This window comes from Prionailurus viverrinus, chromosome D3 (assembly GCF_022837055.1).
Source record: "Prionailurus viverrinus isolate Anna chromosome D3, UM_Priviv_1.0, whole genome shotgun sequence".
NCBI classification, from domain to species: Eukaryota; Metazoa; Chordata; class Mammalia; order Carnivora; family Felidae; genus Prionailurus; species Prionailurus viverrinus.
Window position 1 is genome coordinate 78904464 of NC_062572.1, and position 12101 is coordinate 78916564.

Genomic DNA, 12101 nt, shown 5'->3' on the forward strand with positions numbered 1-12101 from the left:
CATTCCACACAGACCTTCAGATGTTCCTCCCGCCATATTGTACGGGGGCGAGACTTCTGGACGACCTTCAGGAGGAATCCAAGGTCAAGCCCTAGCCGATGTTTCTGGGCATCAACTCCTGACTCACCGTCTGTTTGGGGAATACCAAAGGGAGGGGAGACTTCCCATTACCCATAATCCTGTCCCAGAAACAGAGCTCTGAGACACGTGCGTGAGACGGGCCCGGACTTCTGTGAACACATCAGTACATCAGTTGACTGAGGTCACAGGGCTGACTCCCTGCAAGGCATGTTAATTCTTTCGCTGCTGGAAAATAAAACCAGGGACAGCACAGCCTCTTATTTGATACAAAAATAGGCTTGATGATGTTGTACACGACACTAGAAGAAAATACATTACACGTTGGCTAAAAACAGTCATATAAAATAGCTTTCTGATATTAATGCTATAAAACGGTCTTGCGATGGTTGACCACTGGCCATCGAGAGATTCTCACCCACTTGTCCCCCGGAGGGCCGTGACAATGATTGCTTGAGGGTTTAATCAGCGTGTATAAATGTCACGTCCTATTTTCGAAGCAGATTAATGGTTTTGATATCAGAGCCAAAGGCCAGGCCCATGCAATCATGTAAATTGCATGTTTAGAAGCAGCATGCCGGAAATTTTTATTTATAATTTGATCTTTCCTTCATTGGGATAGGCATTCTCATCATGGGCTTGATTTATGAATAAAATCTTTATTTGATATGCCGTGTCCTGTTACAAAGAGATGGCAACGTGGCAATTCTGTTGAAAATCCTAAGGACCGTCGACCCCTAGGACAGTTTGCCCTGTGGGAGAGAGGTGAACGGGGGGCGGATTACCCCGCACTGGTGGCGGCTTTTAAACTAATCAGCTGCGTACTTTGATGTAAATACAAGTGCATCTGACCTTCTGCAGGTTTACTCGAACCACCCTGTAATGGGGAAGCCATCTCCAAAGATGTCAGCGCACGTCTTTCGATACCTGTCTCCCCCCCGTCCTAATCTTAATTCTTGGGCAGCACAACACCAGCCTTAGAAATGATCGTGTGCATGTGTCACGAGCACCAACACGAAAGAACGTTGTGGCTTCGTGTTTTTCAGGATGGAGCTGCATACAGCGTGGGAGTGTGTGTCCCTGATTCTTGCACCGAAGAGGACGTGACCGTGATGTCTCGGTTGGGTAGGTCCTAGTGAGACTGTTGTCTCCGCGTAACGTTTGAAGACCCCCAACTCCTTGGAGCCGAGAAAGGCCCTTCTTTCAGGAACGAACTAACCTTTCGTCCTGATTAAGGCCAACAAACTGAGTGAGAATAATGGGGTTTGGGGGATTTGGCAACGGAGGTGTTGGAATAGGCAAGGGGTAGGTAGGAAGGAGGATGGAGGTAGGATTGAGAGAAAGAGAGAGAGACAGAGCGTGAGTGGGGGAGGGGCAGAGAGCGAGGGGGAGACACGGAATCTGAAGCAGTCTCTAGGCTCTGAGCCATCAGCACGGAGCCCGATGCGGGGCTTGAACTCACAGACCGCGAGATCATGACCTGAGCCGAAGTCGGACGCTCCACCGACGGAGCCACCCAGGCGCCCCCTGCACAATACAATTTTAAATTTCAACAATCTTCCCTCACCCACAGTGGCCTGGTTCGGCCTGAAGAAAGGAGGGGGGCGGTATCCGGTTCCATATTGTGACTGTTCTCTGCTGTGGCCCACGTGTGGAAGTCTGGCAGCTGCCAAATCCAGAAGGCCATTCTGAACTGGGATCGTGTGACGCCAATGTGTTACGAGGGTTCGGGGCTGGGACCCCCGCGTTTTTTCCGAGTCGTCACCTCCCAGCTGTGTGATCCTGGGCAAATCGCTCCCACTCCCCGTGCCTCAATCCCTTCCTCTGCAGGGAGAGGGGTGGACAACGAAGTTCCGCGTGACTCCAGCTCCCCGCGGCCTTGTGGTCGCTTCTGACCTTCGCCTTGCAGAGTGAATACATTTGAGTCCTCATGGACGCTGGGTTGATTTCCTCTCTTTCAGAATTTTCAAAGGAAGAGTTTTGAAGCCCAGAAGTTTAACTACTAGCATCTCTTGTATTTATTCTGGTTGTCCAAATGAGAGCTAACACGGCACGTTAAAAGGAAGACACTATTTCTCTACCCGCAGGACACTTCGGACACCACATGCGTGGGTGCCCCCCTCACGTTGTACAGTTCTGACACGAACTACCTGGAGGCCGTGCTGACCCCACAGGTCAAAGGCTCATTCCCACAAGACCGTCCCCCACTTCAGACACCAGTCCCAAGTAGTGGGTCCCGAGGTTGCCCACACTTCGGTCTGATGGAGCGGCCAGTCAGGGGTCCCCACCGTACCCTCCCCAGGTTTGCGAATTTGCTATCCTGGCTCACAGAACACAGAGAAACACTTTACTGTTACTTATTACTGGCTTGTTATAAAGGACAAAACTCGGGAACAGCCAAATGGAAGAGTTGCGCAGGGCACGGAATGTGGGAAGGGGCGTCGAGCTCCCCTGCCCTCTCAGGGTGCACCCCCATCCCGGCACCTCGTATTCCTCAGCCCAGAAGCTCTCTGAACCGCTTTGTTTAGGACTTTTATGGAGGTTCCATTACGTAGGCACAATTTTTTTTTTAATATTTATTTTTGAGAGAGGGAGAGAGAGAGCGCGCGCACAAGTGGGGGAGGGCCGGAGAGAGAGGGGGACAGAGGATCCGAAGCGGGCTCCGCGCTGACAGCAGAGAGCCCCATGTGGGGCTCAAACCCACGAACTGTGAGATCATGACCCAAGCCACAGTCGGACGCTCAACCGACTGAGCCACCCAGGCGCCCCAACGGGTAGGCACAGTTGATGAAATCACAGACCATTGGTGATTGACTCAACCCGGTCCCTCTCTCCCTCCAGAGGTGGGGGATGGGCTGAAGGCTCCAATCTTCTAGTCCCGACTGGTGCCCCCCAGAGTCACTTTATTAGGCATCAACTCAAGTCTGCTTGAAAGGGGCTTATTATGAATGAGAACAAACACTCCTCCCACCCGTGTCACTCAGGAAATTCCAAGGGCTTTGTGAGCTCTGTGCCAGGAACCCGGGACGAAGACCAAATTTAGATTTCTTATTATATCACAACCTCACACACATATTTAAAATCTTTCAAGTGTCGATGTTGCAGTTAGTTTTCAATAAGCTTAAATTGTCCTCTGACTTTATGATCCCCCCTATAGCTTCCGGTACGGGGTCTGTCTACCCGGCCAAATATTTTATGTGCTGTTGAAAAGAAAGGCAATTGTTATAAATTAAATTTCAATTTCAATTCTTGCTGGATAGGCCACAAATAGCCTAGCAACAAAGATAAATGCGTGGAGTCGTTATTCAATTAGCAGTTCGAGTGAATAAATGGCTCGCCAAGTCTGAGTTAACGTTCATTATTATTTAAGAGATTTATCAGCTAGCCTGGTTTTCCTGGCCAATGCTAAGCTCGTTAGCCAGAGTGGACATTAGAATAAAGTGGAAGGTTCCATGCTATTGTGGATACAAAGATATTCTGATGAGTGTCATTGAGGAACCGGAAAAAGGAAGGGTCCTGCTTAGGGAGGGCAGGGCTGACTGATAGGGTGGGTATATTAGGGAAGCTTCGTTCTCCAGCTTCTGCAGGGAGAAGTGGGAGCTTCTTTGCCTAGGAGAAAAGGTCTCCATCCGGAAAGGATTTGTCAGCTATTCCCCAAAGCTTTTTTTTTTTTTAAACCCTTTTGAAAAAAATGTTTATATTTATTTTTTGAGAGAGAGCCTGAGCAGGGGAGGGGCAGAGACAGAGGGAGCCAGAATCCTGGGAGCAGGCTTCCCGCAAAGCCCGAGGTGGGGCTCGAACGCACCACCTCGAATCGAGAGATCAAGACTTGAGCCGAAGTCGGGCGCTCAACCGGCTGAGCCACCCAGGTGCCCCGGCTGTTCCCCAAAGATTTTTGATGGAGTTGCCAGTATTTCCTCTACAGATGTGGGGGCAGACGGCTCGGCAATAGCGGGCGGAAGCTGTTTGTGCAAGGACTTAACACGTGACGACCGTAGCAGACAAGCCAGGAAGAAAAGAGCACAAGATTGCAGACAGAGGGGGAAAAGATTCTGGGCAGGTCAGGGTGTGTTACCGAGTAATACTCCACTGTATATATATATGCCTCATCTTCTTTATCCATTTATCCATCGATGGACATTTGGGCTCTTTCCAGAATTTGGCTATTGTCGATAGTGCTGCTATAAACCTGGGGGTGCACGTGCCCCTTCGAAACAGCACACCTGTATCCCGTGGATCAATGCCTAGTCGTGCAATTGCTGGATAGTTCTCTATTTTCAATTTTTGGAGGAGCCTTTTCCAGAGTGGCTGCACCAGCTTGCCTTCCCACCCACAATGCAACAGTAAACGTCAGGCAAATCTGACTGGAGATTAATGGAGAGGCAAATAATTACCTGGTCACAGGGACAGCACAGAGCTGAGAAAGAAGGGGCTTGGGTTAAGGTAGCCAATTTAACCCAGACTCAACTATGAAGAATTTCCCTTCTTTTTTTTTTTTTTTAACATTTATTTATTCTTTTTTTTTATAATTTTTTTTTTTAACATTTATTTATTTTTGAGACAGAGAGAGACAGAGCATGAACAGGGGAGGGGCAGAGAGAGAGGGAGACACAGAATCGGAAACAGGCTCCAGGCTCTGAGCTGTCAGCACAGAGCCCAACGCAGGGCTCGAACTCACGGACCGTGAGATCATGACCTGAGCCGAAGTCGGACGCTTAACCAACCGAGCCACCCAGGAGCCCAAAGATTTATTTATTCTTGAGAGAGAGTGTGAGCAGCGGAGGGGCAGAGAGAGAGAGACAGACAGACAGACAGAGAATTTGAAGCAGGCTTCAGGCTCCGAGCCATCAGCACAGAGCCCAACGCGGGGCTCGAACTTAACCAACCGTGAGATCATGATCTGAGCTGAAGTCGGACGCCCAACTGACTGAGCCACCCAGGCGCCCCATGAAGAATTTCCATTCTTAGGAACTCACTCTCAGCCTGCCTCCTGTCCTTATGGAAATTTCATGACATCGTATGGTGGCCACAGCGTCTCTCCTGGCAGTGGCCGAAAGCAGTGAGAACTGGGCTGTTCACGGTCAATGTGGAACCATCCCTTATATCTGTCCTCTTTCTTATGCTCTGTTAGGCTAATTTCATCTCCCCTTGCCTATTACAATTAGGATTATGAGGCCTCCACGGAACCAGGGGCCTGGCACTTCAGGGGGTGACTTCTTCCCTCTCCCCCCACGATCCCACGGGAATTCCCGGAGCCCTGATTGAGCAAATGGAGCTATTCTAATGAATAACTCCCTGAACTACCCACAGAGGCGCCTCGGAAGGACTGAGGATCAGTCCTGAGGATCACAAGGAATCCAAAACATTTCACAGGATACCATTTTGTGTTCTCGGTTCAATGCAGAAAATATGTCCTGAGGACTCTTACATCTGGCCTCTGTGTGCCATCGCGTGCGTGTGCCGAGGGGGGAGAATCAAAAGAATTGGGAGTTCTCATTTTGAGAACCCTATAATTTAGTTAGTAAGGGGAGTGTGCGTGCCCGACGTGAACCCCTGTCAGGAAATACACGCTGGAGCTCATGCCAACTGCTAGGGACAGGTAGCCGTGCAGAGGAACTTTGGGGGGGCCCGCAGGGTTGAGGGGGAAAGAGCCACCTGGGATAGGGTAAAGGGGGACGTTTGTAGCGTGGGCTTGAGCTGCCTGTGTCAGTGAAGGGGGTGCTGATGGTACGTGGCGAGACATTGGTGGGAAACAGATCAAACAAAGGTTCCCTATTCCCCTGTAGAGGCCTAGAATCTGACACAGTGTAGACCCTTCTGCACAGGCTGCCGATTGGTTTAATCAACTGGCAGGCTTTAGCACGGGGAGTGGGGATTCTCCTCAGTGCTGCTAGGACCGAGGACATTGACTCCGGTCACTTGGTGAGGGAGGACGAGCCCAGGAAACCCAACTGTCCGCAGGCAGCCCGCCATTCGAGAGTCTTGGCCTGGTTCCCCCACCGAGTGCTATCTCATCAAGGGCAGCGATCTGGCGGGTCTCCGTGAGAGCTGGCTGGGGCCGCCTTGACAAATACCACAGACTCCGGGGCTCAACAACGAAATTTCTTTCTCATGGTTCTGGCGACTGGAAGTCCAGGATCAAGGCGTCAGGAGGGCCGGTTTCTTCTGAGGGCTCTTTCCTGGGCTTGCAGACGGCCACCTTCTCGCTCACTGTGGGCTCACCTACGTGTGTCCAAACTTCCTTTCATTTAAGGACACCGGTTGGATGAGATAGTGTGATGGCTCCGTTTTCATTTAATCGCCTCTCCCTAAAGGCCCTGCCTCTAAATATCGTCACATTCTGAGGTCCTGGCTTCAACATATGAATTTAGAGGGGACACGGTTGTCTCTAGGGGTCTCTTTTCAGAGCCCTTTGAACTTGATTTTGGGACCTCCGGGGCTCAATTCTTTTCTACTCATTCTCTTCCTCTCCTGCCCCTGAGGCTTTCCTGTGATCACCTGCAAAGAGGGTGGGCACCTTGGAGGAGGGGAGTGGTAGCTGCAGTGTAGCCCTTAGATCTAGGTAAGAAGGACCCTGTCCTCGGCGCCCTGCTTTAGAGACCAGGCCTCCGGCTGGGCCTCCTCGTGGGATGTCTGTAGGGTCATGGGACATGCCCACCTTCCCCTTCTCTTCCAGTCACGCTGAGTGTCTAGAATTCCCTGCCCCTCTGGCTCTCGGCCCCCCTCCAAGGGGGGGGGGCATGGGGGAGGGCTAGGGAGGTGGAGCTTAGGTTATCCACACCCCACAGCTAAGGCACTTGGTGGTGTAGGAACAGGGAAGAGGTGGGGGGAGAGAAAAGTGTTGGAGGTAGACGGGACATGAGATTCCACTGTGTCCACCCCACCCTTCCTCATTACCCAGAGGAGGAAATGAGACCCAGAGAGGTGAAGTAACTTGCCCAGGGTCCCACAGCAAGCTGGCTCAAACCCAAGCCTCCTGCATGCAAATCTAGCCAATACGTTGTGCTACAATGGGGTGGCAGGAGGACGCAGAAAGGCCACACTCTTCAGGTTCACGCCGACCCGAGTGAGATTGTCCCTGCCCCTTAGCAGCAACATAGAGACAACCAACATTTATTGAACGCTTACCCTTCCAGGAACTTGCTGAGTGCTTTCCAGTTAGTGCTGCACCCCTCGCAACAACCCTATGAGGGGCGATTGTTTTCATTTTACCAAGGGGGAAACCGAGGCACGGAACCGGGAAGTAACGTGTCCACGGTCATAAAGGGTAGATGCGGGCTCTCAATGCAGAGGCTGCATTCTTTTAATTTTTTTTTAACGTTTATTTATTTTTGAGAAAGAGGGAGACAGAGCATGAACGGGGGAGGGGCAGAGAGAGAGGGAGACACAGAATCGGAAACAGGCTCCAGGCTCCGAGCCATCAGCCCAGAGCCCGACGCGGGGCTCGAACTCACGGACCGCGAGATCGTGACCTGAGCCGAAGTCGGACGCCCAACCGACTGAGCCACCCAGGCGCCCCCAGAATCTGCATTCTTAGCCACCATGCTTAGGTTCGTGAACTTATCCAAGGAGAATTTTCCTTGTCTGTAAAATAAGATAAATAATGGGCGCCTGGGTGGCTCAGTCGTTAAAAGCATCTGACTTTGGCTCCAGTTCGTGAGTTGGGAGTCCCGCATCAGGGGAACCCTGTCTGTCTGTCTCTCTCTCTCTGTCCAGGACACCCTCTCTCTCTCTCTCTCAAAAAAAAAAAAAATGATGGATTAAAGACAGTGATCAAAACACGTCTCATACCCAATGGGCGCTTAATATCTATATTTTTATTTTTTGTTACTTATAATTGGCATTGCTATTTAATTAAACTACACTGTGTCCCCCCTCCTTTGCTGATGTTTGGGAACATCTGTGGGTCTCAAAGTGTGTGCCCTGATTACTAGGTAGCCTGAGCACCTGATTTCTTGTTAGAAATGCAAATTCTCAGGTCCCCCCCCAGACCTGCTGCATCAGCCCGGCTGGGAGGGGAGGGGAGGCAGGCAGTGGTATTGAGCAGGCCCTCCGGGTAACCCTGGGACACACTGAAGTTTGAGATCACTGCCCTCCTCTCCCCACAAACTATGGGGATCCCTACAATCAGTGACTGATGAGGTGCGCCCCGAGGTGGTGCTTCTGTGTTTCACTTTTATTTATTTATTTACTATCTTTTAATGTTTATTTTTGAGAAATAGAGACAGAGTGTGAGAGGGGGAGGGGCAGAGAGAGAGGGAGACACAGACTCCGAAGCAGGCTCCAGGCTCCGAGCGGTCAGCACAGACCCCGACGCGGGGCTCGAACCCACCAACCGCGGGATCGTGACCTGAGCCAAAGTGGGAGGCTTAACCGACTGAGCCCCCCAGGCACCCCCTTTAGATACAGCGCCTTTCTCCAGCCTGCAGGCTTTCATTGTATTTTTTTCATCTCAAATTTCATTTATGTCTCTTGCGGGTACCTGTTTACGAACAGATTTAAGCAGATTTAATGGTGCCTTTTAGGATTGTCATTCCCAGCGCTGTGCTAGGAGGGACCTCGGGAGTCTGGGCGGGCCAAGCATTCCAGAGACTACGGTCCACTTCGCACTGGGCTGAGTTCTTCCTTCTGTGAGTCTCAGCATCTTTGTGCCCTATTTTCCCCATCTGTAAATCAGATATAGGAAAGCCAGCTGCCCTTTTTCATATCAAAGTTTTATTTTGAAACAATAGGTATGAAAGCTCTTGGAAAAGTATATTTGTTGCAGAGTAAAGTATTAATACAATCTCTCTCTTTTTTTTTTTTTTCTTTCCCTTGGTAGATATTTTCAGATTCAGAAATACTTCGTTTTTGGCCCCTTCTCTCTCTCTCTTTGCAATCAATTCTTCCTCCTCATCTGGCACGGGCGCGGCTAGATGTGCTACTGGAACGTTCCCCCTCGACACCTTTGTGGCCGTGTGTCTGTGAGTATGGGCATCTGAGGTACCTGGTCGGGATGTATACGTCGGGACTGTGTGATCGATTTCCACTCACCACCTACGCGTGGCCATTTCATCTTCATTCTTGAATGATGCCTGGCCAGTGTTCCCTGAACGATCACCACGTACCTTAAACAAGAAAATTCAGCAGTGGTCGAGAGGAAGGCTGGCCACACCCAAATGTGATTGAGTTTCAGAGTCACGGAGAAACGTATCCCGATCCCAAATTGTCCTGTTCCTGTCACGTGACCCCTGAAGATTAATTTCTTTTATTTGAGGTGTGGCTTCTCCCTCAAACACCTTAGCCGTCCTGTCTGTTACTTTTTGTTTGCATCCTGCACACAAACTAACGGAAGTAGAATTGCCAGGGCGTAGCCGGCATCATTGGGGAGGGGCTTTCCTGGAAACCTCACTTATTTAACTACCCCCCTCTGAGACGTCCATGTCCATATCACCATCCTGTCCCCCGTATCACCGGCTACCTTTGTAAAAACGACTACCAATCTGATGGAGTCAATACACTGGTTTAATTTACCTTAAAACCTTGGTAACGAGGAGGTTTTTTTCCCCCGTCAAGTTTATCTGCTATTCATACTTTTTGCTCCTGTTTCCATGTATGTGGGTTAGCTGGGTTCTTACTGATCTTTTAAACTATCTTATATACATGAAAGATACGAGTTTGTAGTCCAATCAGCTGCAAGTATCCTCCTCAGGGCTTGGGTGTTTCCGTTTATGATTTTTTTTTTTTTTTAGCAATTATAATAAGGAGTCGAGTGAAATCCATTAATCTTATACTTCATTAATCATTTCCTTCATTATCGATTCTTACGAAGCCACTCCCGCCCCTTTAAACTGTTCGATACTTGTCTGTATTTTTGTTGGGGGCTTGCGTGGTTGGTTTTTCGCTGGGCTGTTTTCTCTGCCTCTTACGGTGGCTTTGGTGCGACGTAAGGCTTGGTCACACGTGTCTTCCCCCTGCAGCTGCCTCACCTCGCTGGGCCTCCTCCTTCCCCTGGCTGGGACTGTCTATGTGGCGGCCAGGGGGCGGGGGCCCGACTACAGGGAGTCACCCTCACATCGGGCACGACCGGCCACCGACGGGAGCCTGCCTCTGAGAGAGACACCGAGGAGTGACCCAGGAAACAGAGCGGGTGGCCTGGCCCACCTCTCACTCTCAGGAACCCCGAGCAGAGGACAAAGTAGGCATTTTGATAACCTAAGAGCGCGCACTAGAGGTGGCTTAGAGGAGCCGTATTTGGAAAATAATTCCGACGGTGCTGGGGTCTGGGGAACGTCCAACAGCGTCTAAATGCCAGTGTGGAGGTTGGGTCTCTGTTCTTCACAACTCCGTCTTTGTTTGCTGTCGGAGTGTTACGGCGAGTCGCTAAAAATGCTGCTTTCTTTCTTGGGTACAATGACCCAGTGTATTTTGTGCTACCCCGTGACCAGGGCAGAGCAGGGCTTGGGTTTCGCTGCAGTCATCCTCTAAGAAACAATTCCATGACCACAGTGTCTAGTTTCGGTGTCACAGCGACGCAGATGGCTCACAGAACCTTGCTGGCATCACTAAGGTAAAGGCTTGAGGTCCACATCGAAGCCAGGGGAGTAAGTGTGCAACACGCGAAAGCCTGGCTGAGCGTATCTGAGCCAGAACTAAACAACCCACTTAGTGAAGGGCGAGCTGGACGGCGCTTAGCAGTTGGTCACGTTGCGTTGTGTTGCAGCTAAAAATCAAAAGCCTTATCTTCATTTCCCCCTGCCCATATGGCAAGGCAAAGACCACACACACACACACACACACACCCCCTGAAACAAGGGCCGCATCGTCATGCAAACAGATTTAGCACATGGGGAATCGTTTCTGGCAGAGTCCCTGGACCTGCACACAATTGATCTTCCCTTATTCCAACTCGGGGGATAAAGATAAGACACCATAGCAATGAATGGGCCAAAAGATTATGAATACGTGATCAAGCAGCTGCAGGGGATATGTCCACTGTGGAGGGCACGGCGATGATTTTATCAGATCCTCTTTGGATCTTCGGGCAAAAATAAAAACCGCTGTAACATTACCACGAGCTCCCAGCAACAAGCTAGTGGTAACACTACCACGAGCTCCCAGCAACACGAGCTCCCAAGCAGCTCCCAAGCAACAATTCTTTTCTTAAATTTTTTCATGTTTATTTATTTATTATGGGGGGGGGGGAGGGGCAGAGAGAGAGGGAAAGAGAGAATCCTAAGCAGACTCCATCCACGCTGTCAGTGCAAAGCCTGACTTGGAGCTGGAACTCACGAACCGTGAGATCATGACCTGAGCCAAAACCAAGCGTTGGACGCTTAACCGACTGGGCCACCCAGCAGTCCCTGCTCTGTCATTTCCACCGATGGGCCCTTGTTTTCCCCTCCTACTTACTCTCTTGTTTCATCAGATACTGGGGACAGTTATGATGGCTTCTCCTGTCATAGTCTCAGAGCCCCTCAGTCACTCCTCATGTGACATTGTTCAAGAACTTGGCTCCCCAGCTGCCATGTAGAGAAGGTTCCACGAGCGGGGAACGTGCTTAGCGACCTCCGCTCAATCCTGCCTGGGTTTCTAACTCTGCCCTTGGTGGGGTTGTTCGACCCCTAAGAACCTCGGGTTCCACGTGTATAAAACTGGGACATACAGTGGGATTTGTTGAAGGCATTAAACGAGGTAATGGAAACTTCCATCCTCCTGCTACGTTGCCTTTTTCCTCGTTCGCTGCCCTTAAGCCAGAAGGAGAAAAGGATAGCGGCTTTAACTGCCCAAGACCTCTCGCTAACACTGACCTTGCTGAGGTCAGCTGGGTTCCAGGCACCTGCCACGGGCTTCTAGTTGTCAGACTGAGGGCGAGCCTACAGCCACCGAAATTCACCGCTGCCTGTCATTAGGTAGAAGACCAAGCCACGGAGCCTGGCGTTTTAAGGCAGATGGACCTGATAACGGTGTCAGGACCCAGCCACCGATACGTTAGGGTTTCGGCCCAAGACAGGACTCTCTGTGATCAGGACACGAAGGTTACG

General features: G+C 50.6%; 1 protein-coding gene across 1 annotated transcript in view; it reads left to right on the forward strand.

Annotated features, from left to right (window-relative positions):
* Window positions 1-12101, forward strand: part of LOC125148680 (O-acyltransferase like protein-like) — a 65269-nt gene that overhangs the window by 18515 nt on the left and 34653 nt on the right. The window contains exons 3-5 of the mRNA XM_047826672.1: window positions 1125-1203; window positions 8900-9041; window positions 10038-10255. Of these exons, the coding sequence (XP_047682628.1) occupies window positions 1125-1203; window positions 8900-9041; window positions 10038-10255 (439 nt within the window). The remainder of the gene's footprint in view (window positions 1-1124; window positions 1204-8899; window positions 9042-10037; window positions 10256-12101) is intronic.